At 44.7% G+C, this 19,133-nt stretch overlaps 1 protein-coding gene across 2 annotated transcripts in view; it reads right to left on the minus strand.

Moving 5' to 3' along the window:
* The window catches only part of PIP4K2A (phosphatidylinositol-5-phosphate 4-kinase type 2 alpha), a 159,011-nt gene that overhangs the window by 51,560 nt on the left and 88,318 nt on the right, over nt 1-19,133 (minus strand). For both annotated transcript variants that reach the window (XM_032473970.1, XM_032473969.1), the window contains exons 2-3: nt 10,677-10,774; nt 9,282-9,378 (exon numbers count right to left, since the gene is read on the minus strand). In XM_032473970.1, the coding sequence (XP_032329861.1) occupies nt 9,282-9,378; nt 10,677-10,774 (195 nt within the window). The remainder of the gene's footprint in view (nt 1-9,281; nt 9,379-10,676; nt 10,775-19,133) is intronic.

Genomic DNA, 19,133 nt, shown 5'->3' on the forward strand with positions numbered 1-19,133 from the left:
TTATATTGCGAATGCTCTGGGTTACTCTCTACAATACTAAAGTAAAAATAAACAAGCAAACAGAAAAAGAAGTTAAGACACATTCACAACTTAGGACAAGATTTGCATGGAAGAAAGAAGGTCGAGCTGAAGGGACCGTTCTAAAATATTCTTTCTCATCTTAACCACTTAATTTAAAAGGCCAAGTCTGAGATGAAGATCTGATCCAACCAAAGGCCTAAAAAGCACCACGTATAGGGTTGGCTTAGTCATCATCAAGATAATTCCCATTTCCAAATTAAATACTCATTCTCGGGAACCTTCACCCTTATGTACCTGTCTGTCTTTATGAGAGAGCTGCCAGGTAAAATTACCCAGTGAAATCTGCAGAGAGTTTGGAAAGATCTACTCTCATTCGAAAATAAATTCCTCGCCATGGACAAAGTTTAGGGGGTTATATACTCTTATAATTAGTTGACATTTAAAAAAATTCAAAATCTGAGATTCTGAACTTCTCAGTTCAAAAGTGTAAAAGTGCAAAACACAGTAGATATTTGAGGTCAAAGTCACAATAAAATATGAGGGCAACAAATACACATGGAAGTTGGAAGTAAAAATTTCCACTGGTTTTCTAAAATGTCCTAACAGAACCGTCCAAGTCTAGGAGCCAGGAGAAGAGCGGAGACTCTAAATCCACAACACACACACTCATCTGAGGGTTCTGAACATCAAAACCATCTTTCTCTGTTATGTTTAGTTTATTCGCACTCTTGTTTAGTTTATTCATATTTTCTCAGGTCCACACCACCATAAGCAGAGGGCTGAGGACCTTTCAAGTTCCAAATGGCACTGATGTTGAAGCTGGAAGACAGTGTAATGCAGCACCAGACACGAGAGCTTTGAGTCAAGGCTGTGGGATTTGGGCAAGTTATTTAAGCTCTTTGTGCCGCAGTTTCTGTACCTGTTGATGACGAAAGTCATCACCATCAAAAGTCTGCCTGAGGGTTAAATTAGCTAATACAAAGTTCCGGTAATACTGCCCACAACACAGTAGCACTCATGAATGGTAGCTATTACTGTAAATAGCAAATTTCAATCCCGAAGACATTTTAGAGGTGCAGCTCAATATTAACAAACTATTCTGTAAGGTGGTCAGTCAAAAATGAAGACGGACTTGTAGAATGAGTTCTTCCGGTTGGCCCTTGATTCCTTTCCTCCCCACCCTGGCCAAGCCTCTGGTTTGTACTCAGTGAAAAATCAAGAACCTCCCCCTCCCCCTTCACATAGTCTCCATTTCACAGTTTACTTTCTATAGCTCTCAATAACCACCACTTACAGTTTAAAAAAGAACTTAAAACTTTTTACACAAAGAGGTTTGAAGTCATAAATTCCTACCCCACAAGGTCTTCCTTCCATCCTTGGCCCCTGCTCACAGCCCAGCATCCTCTCCAGCCACAGGGCAAGAGGGATGGTGGAGGAACGGTCATTTCTCTAAAGGAAGGAGAAAGTGCAAAAGGAGGCAGCCTGGAGGGCTGGGGGGACCCCTTCCCAGAGGAGGAGGAGGAGGGGAGCAAAGTAGGCTGCCTGAAGTTGCCAGCGAACTTGGGAACATCAGGGAGCCTGATGTCTGGGCCTTGGGTGACCTCGGTGTAGCAGCAAGGATGAGGAGGGTGAGCAGGGGCTGGATGAGGGCTTGAAGGGAGAGATGAAGGTTTGGAAAAGCAACCTCGGGACTGTCAGTCTGGGAAGTCACTTACATAACAGGCTGGGCAACCACACAGTCCACAGTCCCCTTCAGTGCAGAGCCTTAAAAGACTCAATTCCACATTTAAAACACAGATGTAACAGAAACCCGACATGGCAGCTGCCTACGGCAGTCACAATGGCCTTCCTTTCTTTGCTTTTCAGGCTTTTGGGTCTCGGCACGTGTGCTAGAAAGAGAAGCAGGGACAGGTCCAAGGCCATCAGCCCCCACCCCCACCGCCCCCCACCTTACTCTGTTAAGGATCTGCAAAGACAGTCAGACTTAATGGTCTCTAGGCTTCCCTCTTGCTCTACTGGTTAGTGTTCACTAGGAGTTACTGCTTTCAGGAGAGACTTAGAAAACACAATCATTTGCTATCAGTTGGGAGGGAACCTAATGATAAATGTACACAAACTGCAAAAATCATGCTTTTATTCACTGGCCACCCTTTTCATCTGTACATGTGACGGTTGTGTATTATGCACTATGTAATTCCTTAAATTCACTTGTTCTAAGCAGAAATACTATTATCATAAGCCCTGACATCAAGAAAAAGGCAGCCAAAATCCATGGTGGAAGGTGAAAGAGGTCTCATACTGAATATAAACTAATCTTAAACTCCAAATAGTCTTCCTTAATGGCTTTACCGAGCTGTAATTTCCATACCAGACAATTCACCTATTTAAAGCATACAAACCAATGGTTTTTAGTGTGGTTACAAAGTTAAACTACAGTGAATTTTATTTTATTTTATTTATTTTTTTGGTGGGGATAGTAACTATGTTTATTTATTTATTCTTAGAGGAGGTACTGGGGATTGAACCCAGGACCTCATGCATGCTAAGCATGCGCTCTATCTACCACTTGAGCTATACCCTCCCCACCACAGTGAATTTTAGAACATTTTCATCACCTCAGAAAGAAACCCTGTACCCATCAGCACCCAGTCACACCCATTCTCCCCTCAGCTAATATCTACTTTTTGTCTTATAGATTTGCCTATTTTGGATGTTTCATATAACGCAATCACACAGCACTGCAGGCATTTGCAGCTCGTCCAAACGCTCTTCCTGCAGGTCTCCTGAGCAAACTCCTCACCCTGAGGGACCCACTGGGTCAGCTGGAGAGCCTGGGCTGTCTCTGGGTGAGGGAGGTGACATCGTGGGTCCTCTCTTTTCAGTTCAGCGTGGCAGACATGTGACAGCCAATGGCCAGCCAATGCCACTTCTGGGGAGTTGGGGATAGGACAAACTGTTGGACACAAGTTAAAGTTCTAGGGCAAAGCTACCAGATGTTGGGCAGGTAAGAATAGGACAATTCAGCCCATTTTGCCTGACGATCTTGCCACCAGATAAGTAAACTCATTTTCCACCACTTCCATTTTCCATAGACAAATACATCACGGATCTTACAACACCCCATCTCAAACCTCAGTGGCTGTGTTTGAAGCTTGGGGGCCACGTGAGCCCTCAGTAGGAAATAAAGGCAGCTAATGAGAGATGATGCTCACTCTTGAATGGCTCTCTCACATTTATAATTGGACATCTATTTCCTTTCCCTAAAGAAAGGGATTAATGGTGCTCGCCTTCCTCCCCACTCCTCTGATGGTCTGCACCGAGGCTATTTCCACAGTGGGAGGTCCGGGATTACTGGGGCCCCCAGGGAGGTGGAGGAAATGTCAATTTAATTAGCTCACCCTTACCACCCATCTTTCCATACTTCTCATAAAAATGTCATGATTTATCAACCCTTAGGATCCCCTATCCATCTTTAAAATACCCAAGCATTTTGAACATTTAGTTCTTTTATGCATATACATTTGGGTTTTTTTTCCCCTTCCGTTTTAATATGAGTTTGTGTTTCTGTTAAAAATTGTGTATGAAAGTCTGTTTAGTCAACAGAAAGGCCACTGACAACCAAGTCTGCCCTGCTCAAACATGTAAAAGCTGGCCCCTTACAAGGGAGACACAACAATATCATGTACAAGAAACTGAGTGACAGTCACCGACCCCGGGACTTAATAGATTCAGAGGTTTGACAGTTGGGAGGGCCTCAGAGAGCCTGGCACCCTTCTTCCCCACTCACAGATGAGAAGACTGAGACCCACCAGGGTTAAGTGACTGGATTAAGGCACAGGATCTGCCACTGAAGATTCAAGACTCAAATCAGCTTCCCAATTCCCAGGAAAATTCCCAACCTGGGCTACCTATTTCACAGGCCTGAAACCTAGAAGCCAATCGCTGCCCTGCAGACAACTCAGGCCTCCAATCACACAGCCAGGAGCCAGAAGCCCCACATTTGATGGAACAGATGGTCCTCTGACCTTGTCAGGGAGGGAAAGACCAACACGCTTACATGAACATCACCATCATCAAGGATTCATTAAATGCCCACTGTGTTTCAAGCCCTGTGTTAACTCTCCTGGGGAATTTCAAAGAAAGTCTGAGCTGTGAGCCCAGGCATGGGATGGCTTTCATTGTGGGGGTGGAGGGGGCGGCAAGACAGTGCAGTTGAACACTTATCAATAATGAACCAACTAATCAGAAAAGGACACAAAAATGAATGGTAATGAGCTGCTGAGAAGGGAGAGTTGCAGGACCGTCATAGAGCAAGAGATCCTTTTAAATCTCGAGTTGGTACTTGACAGAGATGAACATACCACAGGCCTATGTCCCAGACTCCCGATTAAGACCCGGACAGGAGCCCCCCGGGGGCAGATGATTGACAGTCAGCGCTCGGCTGAAAATCACCAGATGTAGCCGGACGTGGGTTTAGGAGTGGAAAATGCGGGCCCACCGGAAGCCAGAGCTGCCAGGTGGGGACATTTGGGGGACAAGATGGGGCAGTAATTGGTCCAACACTTCAGAAGCAGTGGAAGAAGCACTAGGAACAAAAAGTCTGAGGATGCTGATGGGCTGGGAAGGAGTTTTCCCAAAAGTCTTTCAAGAGACTCGTCCAATCTGGGGGGGGGGGGGGGGGTTGTTGGTTCTCAGCCCAGGCAGAGTATTTGCCTGATATTCACAGTGAGGTTCACAGTAGCTCAGCTGAGAGGCCAAAGAGTGTGAGGAGACAGGGCGAACCCGAGAGACGACAGGCATTTATGCTGGAATAAAGGAAGCAAATTCAGAGTGGGGACCTCTGTGCTCAGCACTCCCTGGTCCTCTGCTCCTGGCCCACGCCTGCCCCCAACCCCAGGACGGTGATGATGACCGGCCTCACAGGTGCCTCCGGGTCACCTGCACGTTCAAGGCTAAAAATTCAACTTCCTCTCTCTCCTCCCTTGTTCCCACACTTCCCTCCCCCAGTCACCGGCACCCCTCGCCCCATCTCTCAGGGTCCAACACCCCCAGCTCCTGAGTTCTCTCTTCTCTCTGTCCCGGGGAGCTGCTTTCTGCTGGACCTTGTCACTGGTGAGGGCCCTGGTTCATGCCTCTTCTTCACTCATTGGGATGTTTCACAGCATCCTAACTTCTCTGTCTCCCTTGTATGCATTCTAGACACGACCACATGTTCTCACGTCACCCCCTGTGTGAGATCCGCGGGGCCACCCTGGGGCTGCAGAATCCAGTTGAGGTCTTCAGGCCAGTTCCCATCTTCATCTCCCCCTATCTGGCCACCGTCCAGCCGCTTCTCATTTCCTGAGCTCTCAGGCCTCCATGCTTTGGCCCAGAAGGCTCACTTCTCCGGGGATGCCCTTCTCAGCCCTCCCTCTTTTCCTCCACAAATATTTCTTAAGTGTCTGCCAAAAGCTGGGCTAGTGCTAACCTCTTGGCCTGCAGCCCTGGTAAACCAGCTCCGCTCATCTCCTGCCTTCTGATGGTTTAAATTATATTTGGGAAATCAACATTTGAAAACACCTGATAGACTTTATATTCTAGAGATACAGGCACAATATACGCTTTTTTTAAAATAAAGTTTAGCATACTCTAAAGGATTTCAACACTTGAGAATTTTATTTTTAACTTGAAACGAGAATATCAAATGTTTAAAACGTTAGCTTTTAAAATTAATTATTTTAAAATTAGAAGTCTCTGTTACCAGCACAAAGAAGAAAGTGCATCAAATGCAAATAATAAGGGATTCCAACTCAGGAGATGTGACAGGGGAAAAGTGAACAGGGTATTACCCTCTACAAAGAACTGGAGGGCTCCATTTCAACTGTGTGGTGAGTTCAGCTTTAATCGCATCATTGGCGTCCTGCTTAACTTTCTGGTTTCTGGTGGGCCATTCTCTCTCGAAACTCAGAAACTTTAACTGAAGCCTGCAGTTGACTTTCCAGGTCTGTAAGAAGAGGTTCTGATCCTCAGAGAGACCAGAAAGAGGGAAGCAGGCTTCCTTGAAGAACATTGAAAACCAAGATGCCTGGGTCTCTGTAAATCTCATTACCATCCAATACAGCATCTATCATGTAATAGTTTAAAAAAGAATCCCGTCGTCCTTTCTTCTTTTCTGCACTCCCTATAATGTCTGTCACAGAGCCTGACACACAGTAGGTGCAAATAAACACACCTGGAGTTGATAATTGTGCATGAAATCTCTCACCTAAGGGGACCAGAGCTTAAAGTGGCAGCCTCTGTGGGAGGAGTTATCTTAGATATCTTATCTTAAAAGAGCGGTAATGGGGAGTCATATTGTCCCTACAATGATCAGAAGAACATAATTCAACTCTGAGCCTGTTGCAAACCAATGAAGTAATTTAAAGAAGCGCTAATAAGTCAGCGAGCATTCTGAATCTGGAAGCACTGGACAGACACACACACAGGTGTATATATGTATGTTAAGTGATACTGTTATTAGTGATGAATATTCTAGAACTGTTGCTTGAATTCATCTTTAACAGCAAGAGAAAGAAGCTCTATTTTTAAAAGACATTCAAGAAATCAAAGCCAGAGGAAAGACACAAATGTTTACGAAGACAGCAGGGAAGCTGTTCAGTTCCTTTCCAGAAGTTTAAGTTGGCTGATGGGGGTCAATTAAGTAGGCTAATTACTAGGTTCTATGTTGATCAGATTGATCAATACTGACTTTTTTTTCAGGTGCAGCAAAAACGCAGTCACGCACACAAGGCAGGTGGAGAACATTCACCCATCTGACTCGATGTGAAGGTTTGAATACTAAAGGAATCGGACAGCGGGGCTTCTTATCATCACAATGATTTAAAGCCATTTGTCCAGTAAGCAAGCACTTCAGAAAAATAAACAGAGAAAGAAAGGGGGACAGTGAGGAGCCTGGTCCCCCTGAGCAATCCATTGCCCGCAAAGATGATTGGACCCCAGGTCATTGATCCCATTTTTCAAACCAGATTGAGAAAGTGACTTCAGTTTGGTACTAGGTGTCTCTGAAACCTGTTACATGTTTTGGCCACAACGAATGAAGTGTCTGGGCAGTGGTGAATCGATGTGCCGTGCAGCTGACGTGACCACCCCTCTGGTCCTGACCTTGCTGAAAAATTTGTAGGAAGTATAGACGCTGGGAAAGGAGTGTAGAAATGAGGAGGGAGGCCAGTACTGTCGGCCCTCTGTACCCGTGGATTCCACTACCCGCAATTTGACCCGCAGTTTGTGGACTCCGCAGATGTCAAGGGACTGTGCATCTCTGGTTTATTAAACTTACTTTAAACACCCACTTAATAAAAAAAAAAAAAAGAAATACAGTTGCCAAACAGAAAGTAGCAATCTAAATGCCAAAAGCACCAGGCATAGCTGAGGGAAGGAGTGGTGTTCAAATGATTAATTACACTCACACCGTTTCTCCCTTACACTGATCTCTCACTCCGAGAGCTTAACAAACTTGCCAATTAGTTACGTGTGAATCATCCTCCACTTGCCTAATTTGCCTTTGAAGTTAGTGCTTGGCAATCTGCACTTCCTTAAATACCAACTTACATGGTTTGTTTTTAGGGGGCACAAAAAGGAAGGCACCCCACCTCCTGTCCTAATATTTCAGCATCTAAGGATCTAATGGATCTGTTTTGGAGCTCACTTAAAGAGGGCTGGTTCTTGAGAAATAGAATGACTTCTTTGTGGTAATGAATTCAGGAATCAAACCAGATCCAATAGCATAAGCTCTGAAAGTTGGTTTCTGTGAAATGCCAGTGTAGCAGGTTAATTTTTTTAAAAAGGAGGTGGAGGGAACAAAGGAAAGCACACCCTTGAGTGTAGCAGCAGAGAGTCAGGGAGGAGATTTTCTTAGGACATCAAAGTTATCAGCTGTTCATTCCTTTTAAAGTACACAGTGTGTTTTCCTACGGCCTCTTTACATAATGTAGAATTATTATATAATGTAGAATTATTCCTTTTTATTTTATATGATTTACATCTTTTACCATTCCAATATTTAATTCTTTAGAAGTGACTTATTTTCACAGCAGTAAATATCAAATCTAAGTGTGATCGAAGTTATTTCTCTGTGACACATGAAGCCCAGACCCAAATGTTGGCTCCACCACAGTTTTTAAAAGCAAACTGGGTGGCCACATCCTCCCTGCCCACTTCCCCTCAGCTCTCTCCCGGGCACACCTGAGCCTCTGTTCAGAACCTGGGGCTCCGTGGAAACCGCGGTCCTGGTCCCCAGAAGAGGGACGTCACTGGCAGCCCTGTAGGCCTTGCCTTTTCAAAATATGGCAAGCTTGGAGGTTTCTCTTGCCTGAGTGAGCCTGTGAGAAATTCTTGCAAATTTTCAACAACAGGGCAGAGTGGGCAGGCTCACAGATCTACAGGAAAATGTACCAACTAAGCTGGATCTGCCTTAGGGGCCTGGGCCAATATTCACCTTGGAAGGGCACCCAGGGCAGCAAGAGGACATGCAATGGGGGATAAATTAGGATTTCTGGTTTGAAGCAAATGAGAGAAAGTGTTTATTAGACTTAAAATGTCAGTACTCTCACAGTGAAATGAATGGACTGTCGTAAAAGACCAGAAAGTAGTGCTTGTGGCTCCGGACTCAGATTTCTGCTCTTAAAGAAATCCTTGGTTTTTAGGAATCTGGCCAGCTCTGTGAAAATTAGGTCACTGAGGCCAGACCTGCACGGACTAGCAGACCTGACAGTGCACGAGCTCCGTTTTAAAAGTCAAAACTGAGAACGAGGCAAACGTGGGGAGCAAAGCCACAGGACACATTTCCGCATGGTAGGTCCCCAGGGCGGAACAGGAGACGCAAAGAAGTGTCCCTGGGACTGGTGGGCGCCTGGTGGTGACGGCGGTGCTGTGGTCACTATACCACTCCGCACAGCAGAGCCGTAAGAGGGGGCCTCCGACAAAATGCAGTGGCCAAGTCAGGGTGGCCCGATTCAGAAAGCAGCACTTCAGCAAGGATGAAAAATAAATCTCTAAGGTTCCTCAGTGGCCTCTCCAAGTACAGGAAATGCGAGTGCGACACACATACACAATCTCACGGGCTGGCAACACGCTGCAGGGCAGAAATCAAAAGGCAGACAGAACTCTTGAAAAAATTCTTCTACAGAATGAAAATGACTATTATCTAATGACTTGCTGTGACAAGGGCATGAATCCCATTTTCCATTTTACAGGGTGAAACAAATGTTACAAAAGCGACTCACCTGGAAATCCTGATCGTCGATTCCAAACCTCTCCCGCAGGTTACGGAAAACCATCGGGCAGTATTCCTTAAACTTGAAGTGGCTCGGCATGTTTTCTCTGAAATAGGCAAATGGTGGAAGAAAGCTCAGACGTGCAGAGGGGGAACTGGCCTTGGATGGGCTGCCGTCTTGTTTCCCTGTAGCCACAGAAGAGATTAGGGTTCCCACCCACAGGAGGCACAGGTGTGCTGCGAGGGACCAACTATAACCCACATTAAGATCTGGGGGACAGAAGGGACAGACATACAAGGGGATTGGTGAAGGCAAAACAAATTGCTTGGTGAGTCAGGGAAGGGCAGCAGAGAGCCACCAACAGTGCCCCCTACACTCATCCTGGGTTACCTGCTAATGGAAGTGTACAAAACAAGACTGTCAGGTGCAGGTTGGGGGTAGGGCTCAGCGGTAGAGCACGTGCTTGGTGTGCTGGGTTCTAGGCCTCCGTCAAGGGGGAAAAAAAAAACAAGACTGCCTGTCACTCCTGGAACCACCTGTTTTATCTTTTATATAAATACTGCATTCTAAAACCATACAGAAATGGTCCCCTTAAAAGGTCACCCTTTAAACGGCATTGTGAGAATAATTAACACATCAGCTTCACCTTAGAACAATGGCCCCATTAAGAAATTTCACAATGGGTCCTCACGTGGGAGGGGTTTCACTGGGGCTCAGCCCACTCTTTCAGAATTGCTTCCTCCTTCGTGTTCAGAGACACACATTCCCCTCTGTTGTGGGACTCTGTGCACAAATGATGGTGATTTGTATGTGTGTCCATTTTCAACACCCCACCCGACTGTGAACCGCCCCCACTAAGGGCTGTACTGTTTCTTATACATCCGTGTATCTCCCACTGTCAATGAACTGCCCCCCACAGACGGTGTTCCATGACATCTAACTTGACATTGAAAAGGAGAAACAGTCTCAATGCCCACTATGGCATCCAATTACATTTGATATAAGTACACCTTAATTCTTTATTGCTCTAGGAATTAGTCATCTCTGTTCATAAAGTAATCATTAGTGGGGTTTTGTGTAAGAGAGCTGAGGTCCATAGCTGCTAAAAAAAAAAAAAATCCAAGCAATTTACAGCTTCAAACATTTAAATTGTAATGAGAATATCACTTTTAACATATAAGATATTCATAGAGAACAATATGCCATATGGCAAAAAGATATTACCCAAGAGGGCCTGCTGTTGCTTTTCTGAAAATGACAGATGGTTATGTTTATCACAGGATTTACTTCATCAGCAAAACTTTACTCCCACCCATTGAAAAATAATGTGATTCTAGAAATTCACAAAAATCATACTCCTGGCAGCCACGCCAGTTCTTATAAAAAGGTGGTGCTGGTACTTACTTGTTAAAAAGGTGATTGTCCACCTTTATCTTTGAATAGGCTTTGAAGTCATCTGGCATCAACATGACAGGGATTTGAACATGGCTCAGTTCATTGATCTAGAAAAATATAAAATAAATGGCACAGGTTGTTACTATCCAGGTGGACAGTGCTTGACTTGAACGTGTAATTTACTGAGAAAATATGGTGGGTGCTAGGACTTCCCAGCCCACCTTCCCCACTGTTCCTGTCCCACATCATCTCTCTCGGTGCTGTCCTGTCTCAGCAGAATCCCCCACTGCCTCCCACCTCACCTCCAGTTCCAACTCCCACTGCTCACCCCTGCCTGCTGCTGGGCCTCCTGGATGGCAGTGATGGGAGGGATTCTGGAGGGTGACCCCTCATGGCCAGCTGTCCCTGCTTCCCCCATCCCTCCTCCTACTTCCCCTCCAGAGCCTCAACCCAGGGCTCCTTCAATCACACGTCCAGGTCAACTTTCCTTTGTAAAGAAAATACTATCTGAGAAAGAGGGTTTTTAAATGTCTGATATTAATATTTGTTGAATTAATGGCTATGACTATTTCTTTACACTTTTGGGTATTCAAAAGGCAGCGCTGTCAGTCATATGATCTTTACCTTATAGGAACTAAATTTAAAAGAAAGTATTGGGGTGGGGCATGAGTTTACCAGAAGAGGAACCTTCATGAAGGAAAAGAAGGAAACATATGGCCCTGGGATTAAATCAGAGGGAGGTGGGTTGCCCATGGGTCAAGACGAAAGCACATCTTTATGTGGTTATAGCCAACAAAAGGTTAAGCCCAGTTCCATTTACATTCCCACGAGTGGCAGGGACAGCTTTGGACACCTGACTTCATGAGAGCTGAACTTTCTCTTGGTCAGTTATTTTTCGTCTCAGTTCCCAAGCTATAACTCCCTAGTTGCTAGTAATAAAAGCCACTTTAAAGGTTTATGCTTCCAGTAAATGGAAGATACTCGGAAGGGCTCTCAGTTACAAAAACAAAAAACAAACCAAAAGTATGAGTTCTTTGATAGACAGAGTTGTTAACCTTTTGCTGGGTTCATAGAAAGTAGGGGACTCGTCAAGGCGCCTTCCTTCCCTGACAGTGAGTTTAATCCACAGGGTGTGCGGTGACCATCAAGGAAGCGTGGAAGGAGGGGCTTCTCTGAAGATAAATGCCAGTTTCACACTAGGTGTCAGAGCGTAGCTGGGGAGCTCAACCCAAGACTTCGACATTGAACTAAGATCTTTTTAAAAAAAATTTGGGGGGGTAGGTAATTAGGTTTATTGGTTTTTTTACTTGTTTATTTTAATGGAGGTACTGGGGATTGAACCCAGGACCTCGATGCATACTAAGTATGCACTTTACCACTAGAGTTATACCCTCCCCGCTTAAACTGAGACCTTTGAAGGAAGCAAAAGGGGTCCCAGCACCTGGCAGAAGTAAATGCAAATGGTGCCTGGAAGAAAGCATCCCTGACATGGAATGTTTTTGAACAGTAAGAGTTGGTGAGCTTCTGGGTTGGTGAGCACATCCATGTGCCAGGAGGGTGATGAACCCCAGTCCACAGACAGACCCTCCTGCACCGGGACCCTTCTGAGCCTTGCCCTATGTACTGCTCCATCTGTATCCTTTATAACCTCTTCTGTAATAAACTGGTAAACATATATACATGTTTTTCTGAAGTTCTGTGTACTGCTTAGCGAATTAACGGAATCTGAGGAGGGGGCTGTGGGAACCTCTGATTTTACAGCCAGTAGGTCAGAAGCACAGGTAACAACCTTGACTTGTGGTTGGCATCTGAAGTGGGGGAGAAGGGCAGTCTTGTGCGCCTGGGCCCTTAACCTGTGGGGTCTGATGTGAGCTCCAGGAAGACAGTGCCAGAACTGACGTACTGCCTCGTGGTACTGGAAAGAACTCATGTGGCATAAACCCATCAAAACTACCAAAAAATGAGAGCAAAATAAAGGCTCTCAACTGAGAACTACCCCACAACATGCCTCACTAAAGGAACTTACAAGCCTGAAAAGCACATTATTTAAACTCTGAGGACATACTTCAGAAAGAAGGTAAACATTGTGGGTGGAAGGTCTGAGATACAAGAAGAAGACTACTATATTCACATATTACTTAATATTTATAATAATTAGTACAGGGTTATATTATGCTGGGCACTGCACAAATCTTCAAACCTAACAAATCAGATTGGATACTACCGCCCTCATTTCCTGATTCGCGTTGATTTCCTTGTGGTACCTGCTTTTTTCCATAGAACTGTTGAGAATTCAGCTTTCCAAAGACAATCATTGTGCCACGGGAGGGAGTACCAAGTTGAAATCGACAACTCCCTCACACTATAGTTTGCGTGGTGTCTTACAGATGTTGAGATCAGCATGCTTCCCTTGAAATTTTGAAGTGTCCCGTGGCCTGCCTCCTGAATTTGCTGCAATGCCCTAGGCTACCTGGGCAGTTTGGGGACCACAGATATAAACAGCAGCAGATGTTTAAAACAGCAAATGATATAATCTAATTATGGAAGAAGATAATCAGAATCATCCCCTACTGTGCATTGTATTGGATTATAACCTATAGCCACTTTATATTCATCCCAAACAATTTTAATTACAAGCATCAGTTAATCCTTAACCCTTATATACTGATGGTCCTTATAACCCTTCCAAGCAAATAGTTTTCTTGGGATAGCGCTGTATCAACTGCATTTGTGCAAAGCCAAATTACAATTCTGTTCCTCTCAGATAATGGCAGTAACTTAATCAGACATCACTTTTAGCCAATTTTATTTTATACTATATTATTAGAATCTCCTTCATGTTATAGCCCATAGAAGTGTGTGAAACTTCTACTCAGCCACAACACTAGACTAATTTAAAATAATCTCTCCCATTCAGTTTACTCAAGTATCTTGCAATACTAAATAATTTTCAGCATATGTTTGTGAAAAATTAAAATCTACGTATCTTTATGCTAGCACTGAAATATCAAAGTTTGAAAGAAAAAAAAAAGAAAGAATCAGAACTGAAACCCAAGCCTTGTGACAAGCACAGTTAGACCGAGGTTGGTGGCAGTTAAATCAATTTCTCAAGACCTTGTGGAACTAGGAGAGAACTGAGTAAAAACAAAGGAAGTTCACAGGGTGACAAGGAAAAATTAAGGAGCAATCAACTCTATATTACTTTCACCAAATTACACAGAAGAAAGTTGCAAAGAACATAATAGGTGATACCTGTCACATCTCTGCTTCCCGTGGCTACTGAGAAAGCAAAACCGGATGTGGAAGCAGGGACGTCCAAGTCTGTCCTTCCTCCCTCATGCCACTGACATCTGTACTGGTGACAGAATCTTTAGAACGCAAGCAGGAAAAGAGAAACTTTGGGGATCTTTTTTGCTCTATGTAGTTTCTGCTCTGAAAAATGTTTTCTGGTAAAAACATGAACACCTTCCGGCCAAAATGGAATGTGTAAGCTGCAAATTTCCCTTATAGATATTTGTCCCACACCCATCCTTCCATGAGTGCAGTGTGCACGCATCCACTCGGTCAGGCACTGGGCAAAGCCCGGTGTTCATGCTCACGGTGTTTACAGTCTAGAGGAGCACACACATTGACTGAAGAAGTGCAAGATGGAAAATGCCAACAGTGACAGGTGGCAAGAGGGAGGAGGTCACCAGGCTGTGGACCACGGTGGTGACGGAGGTGAGGGGGGCCAGCCTGGAGCAGGACAAGGCAGGGGGACAGGGGTCCCAGAAAGTAGGGTTGCAGGTACAAAGGCCTTGTGGCAGGGTGGGGGGTACAATTAACAGGAGAGATGAGAGATCAGTGTGTTCTGGCTGCAGAAATCCAGGGGGCACGTGATGGGATGTGGCTGAACAGCCTTAGAGGACTGTGAGTGGCCACAGGGGACTCCAAGAGAGGACAGAAGGTGTAGGGGTGAAGGAGGAAGATCCAGCAATACTGAGGGGTTAGAAACACAGGGCTGCTGTGACAAGGCAGACCATGGTTCCATCTACTGAGAGCATTTCAAGGGAAGGGTTCAGTTGTGAACTTGTTAAATTTGACGTGCTCTTGAGACATCTTGAGTGTGTCAGGTGGGCAGGTGGACGTGTGGATCTGACGTCCCCAGGGGAGGCAGGGGCAGGAGGTAAAACTACGTACACCTGTGTGTAAGGGTCACTCCACGGGGTGAAGGAGGCAGCCTGGAGAGGGGACAGAATAAGAGGGCGGGAGGGCCCAGGAGCAGTCTTGGAGAACGCCGGGAAGGGGAGGATGAGCCTGCAAAGGAGAGCAGGAAGGACTGAGAACAGGGCGGGAGGGCCCAGAAGCAGTCACCTCGTGGACACTGCAGGAGAGAGCGCGTTGAGAACAACATGTTGACAGCTTCTGAGACGTGGAGTGGGACAGTGATTGGAAAACGGCAGCTGGGCTGAGCAACAGGTGGGGGATCTCTGGGGACCTGGGGGGGGGGAGGGTTGATGGAGCACAGCAGTGGAAACGAGGCTGGGGCACGTGGGAGAGTGCACACCTGGATCAGCCTAGGTGTTCAGAAGTCTGGAAGGAGAGAGAGGAGGAGGCCTAAGGGATGGAGGAAGGGGCTGAGTCCACAGAAGGGACAACCCTTCCAAGGCACCTGTGGGGAAAGTGGAAGGGGCTGGGATCCGAGCCCGCCTGAAGGACAAGGCTTTGGGGAGGCAACTCCTCCACCAGGAAGAGGGAAAAGAGACTGGGGCTGGGTGGCAGGGGCAGAAGCTGACTGAGGGGAGACGGGCGGCCCCCATCCCTGGCTCCCTGTATCTCTGGGAAGTAAGGAGCCATGACCATCAGCTGAGGATGAGGGCAGGCTCAGGGGCTCAGGGGCTCAGGGAGAACACAGAGAACTTGAAAAAGTGATTGCAGAATGTGGGAGGACAAGTCTGAAGAGAGAAATGTGGCTGGGCTTTGGGGCAGCATGGGGAGGCCGTGATGGTTAATTTACAGGGAACCGAGCAGACTCCTGGAGGCACAGACATTCCAGCAGAGCTCGGCCGCAGGGTGTAGGGTTGATGGAGATGACTTGGGCTTTTTTGGGTTTGAGGTCTTTGCTAGTCAGGTGGGCCAGAAAAAGACATGAAGCTATGAAATGTCACAGGAAGAGCAATGGAAATCATTCTAGGATAATCACAGGGTGAAAAGTCAGTACCAAACACTTATCGCTGACCATAAAGAGCTCCCCACTGTAGCTGGAGGGGTGTCATGTACACAGAGGGAAGGACAAAGCAGCAGAGAAGGAAAGCTGGAGGCTGGCCAGCGAGTGTCCCAGGAACTCAGGGACAGGCGTGCGGAAGGGCGTCTGGGAGGGAGTGAAGCCCGTGGTGGCTGTTGAAAGATGGAGAGATGTGACTCGTGTTTTATTTTCCAGTCACGAGCTTCGTGGGTCTATGAATGCGACTCTCAACACAAAGAGAAGAAGGTTCCACCTTCACAAATCAAGAGTTCCCCAGGAAGGAGGGAACATTTGGCCCTTGTTAGGGGAGAAAAGGCATGAGAAATCAAAGATGATGAAATTAAAAGAGACTCAGTGATCCCACTCTAACCCTTCCGTTTTGCAGATTACAATACATCCTGGTCTGTCTGTACCTTTATGGTCAAGGACGAACTTGACACTGAGTTTATGAGACAGCAGTAGCCGTGGGCATTTTGACTTTCTCCCAGGCTGTCTTTCCTTCACAATGGCTTCACATTTCCTTTGGGCTTCTCTTTTGCCCCCAAATTCTCTCCCCACGCCCCTTGGTCAGTTGAGTAGCTAGATTTAATGACTTGTAAACAAATTTTTCACAAACCAGGGGATCTGCCACTTAAATGAAGCTCTTAATTAGTAAAAACAACATTTTTCAAGAATGTATCCATAAGCCCCTATTTCTTCTTCCTATAAGCACATTTTATTAGTTTTTTAATATGGGGGCTCATGAGTCAATCATCAGTTTTACCAAAATGTATTAACTATAGTGCTTCCTGATAACAAACTGAAAGCCATTTAACTTCCTGGATAATTCTCCCCTGTAGCCTATGACTTTGACATCACACAAACTAAAACATATCCTTGTCTCTAATTCACTTGAATGAACTGATGCAGATAACGACAGTAAGCTATTAATGTTGAATAAAGCTGAGTTAATCCTATTTGTTAATGCCTATGTTACACACAGGAATGGGGCTGTGAATTTGCAGACCTCAGGACAAAATTCCTGGGTTTCAAAGTATTCAGTCTGAGAAAATTTTAATTTACTGGTTTGATGTTCTGCCTAGCCCAACCACTGTATATGGCCTACTTGGCAAAATTGGCAGCAAAACTAATAATCATTTATCATGATTAGCTTATAACAGTATTTTATTAAAGCATTTATACTTTTCTTTCTTTCTTTAAAGATGCTTTATAGATACATAGGAAACACACACACACACATATATAATTTCGTTTATAGATGGGACATAATATTCATGAAAGAAAACAAAAAGATTTGTGTTAACCATTACCATTTTGAAGAAAGAAAGCCACACCACCATTGGACTAAGCACGTATCATGAAATCCAAATAGTTTCTAATTTATGGAGACAAAAGTGCTTTTGGAGTTTACTTATTAAACTATTAGGTTAGTTAAATAATAAACTGAAAGCACTAGATCTATTATTAAGGCCACATTTAAGGTTCCTTCAGTTTGCAAATATTTAATAGACTCTCACAACAAATGTGCAATATCACTTTAAACTTGTGAAGTACTTAATAGTTGTCAAACCACTTGGGCAAATAGTTTTTCATTTTCTCTTTCTTTTCTCACATTCACAGACCTACACAGCTCATGATGGGAAAAATACACTGTAGATGCCCCCACACAGAAAGGCTGCAGGCTGGGTCCCCCGGTGCCCTGGGGACAGCTGCCTGTTCCTGGTTATGCTGTGCCAGTCACCCCCAACCAGCCTGGCATGCACCAGCCCAGACTTTCCGCTTAGCCACTGGGCATCAGTGTGGACAGTGCTGGGGCCCAACATAAGTTGTTAAATAAAGAAGCTCTGTTGTTAACATCAGTTGACACAAGGGCCAAGTTGGGGTGGGGAGGGTGAGTCCAAGGTTTTGTACAAAGTACTCAAATGTTCCTGATCGGGAGACAGTGTGTAGAGGGGAAGGTATTGTTCACATGGGGTGGGGGGCGGAGGGAGCCACTGAGGTCCAGGCCCCCCTTGGCCTTAATGCACGTTAACACTTGTTGTTAACCTTGCTGCTTATACTTAACGGACACCAGCCGAGCATCACATTAAACACTTAAGACATAGTATCTTATGTGATTTTTACAACCAAATGGTGTAAGTACTATTATTATCTCCATTTTCCAGATAAGAAAACAGGCTTTGTGAAATTAGGTAAACTAATTCAGCCTAAATCTTCCTCAGTCAGGCAACTCACTTGAGTTACCTCAAATACGCAATTCAGAGACTGGGGCTGGCTGACCCTAAGATCCATTGGAGATCCTGACAGCCTATGAGGTAAGGGTCACAACAACTTCAGAAGACACCTGCCTGAAATTCAAGTCTTCATTGTCTTAAAAACTTCCAAAGGAGTCCTTTCCTTTTTTCTTTAAGGAGTAATTACATAGATGTTTAGAGTCAGTGATTTAATGCATGTGTAATCGAATATGCACTGCGATCAGCTGTGATTTTGTTAAGTGCAAGCTAAATTTGGAAAGACCTGTGTCACTGAAAAGTTTTCATTTCTCTGACAGTTCCTTGATTATTTCAAAAAAAGGGAAAATATTGTAAGTCAACTATACTTCAATTAAAAATACAAAAAAGGGTGGGCGGGAAATAACTATTCCTCAAAGTTCCACTAAATCTTAATGACTCATAAATAATATCTTTAAATGATACAAAATCAATTTCCAAAGCAATTATTTATTAAAGCAACTTACTGAGTTTCCCTTTATGAAAAATATGATTAACACACGATAGAGTAAAATTCATGTGACTTTTCCTTTTACAATACTGTATGTCCCAACTCAGAAAAGGTATCTTGATTCCTGTCTTCAGCAAAACATTCAAATTTCTATCGCACTCAAGTTACCTCCAACACTGTAAAACAGGGTTTTGTTTGTTTGTTTGTGGATTAAATCTGCTGACTGCGACGAGTGTCATTCCTGCAGATGTAACACTGAATTCACACTGGCAAGAAAACTGAGTTTGCAGTTAAGCTGCTAAGATGGGAATAATAAATAGCTACTGGACAAGGAATAAATGAGACCCAGCTGGTAATAGTTCTGAAATCAAGGCATACAGAAGTGCCTCCCCACCACCACCATAGCATTTCACACTGAGACATTTAAAAAATCAACTTTCCACATTCATATGACTAAATCAAGAATATGTTTATAAATTGTGAGGCATTATTAATGGCAATTAATTCAGATACATTCACCC

Source organism: Camelus ferus, chromosome 35 (assembly GCF_009834535.1).
Source record: "Camelus ferus isolate YT-003-E chromosome 35, BCGSAC_Cfer_1.0, whole genome shotgun sequence".
In the NCBI taxonomy this organism is placed as follows: Eukaryota; Metazoa; Chordata; class Mammalia; order Artiodactyla; family Camelidae; genus Camelus; species Camelus ferus.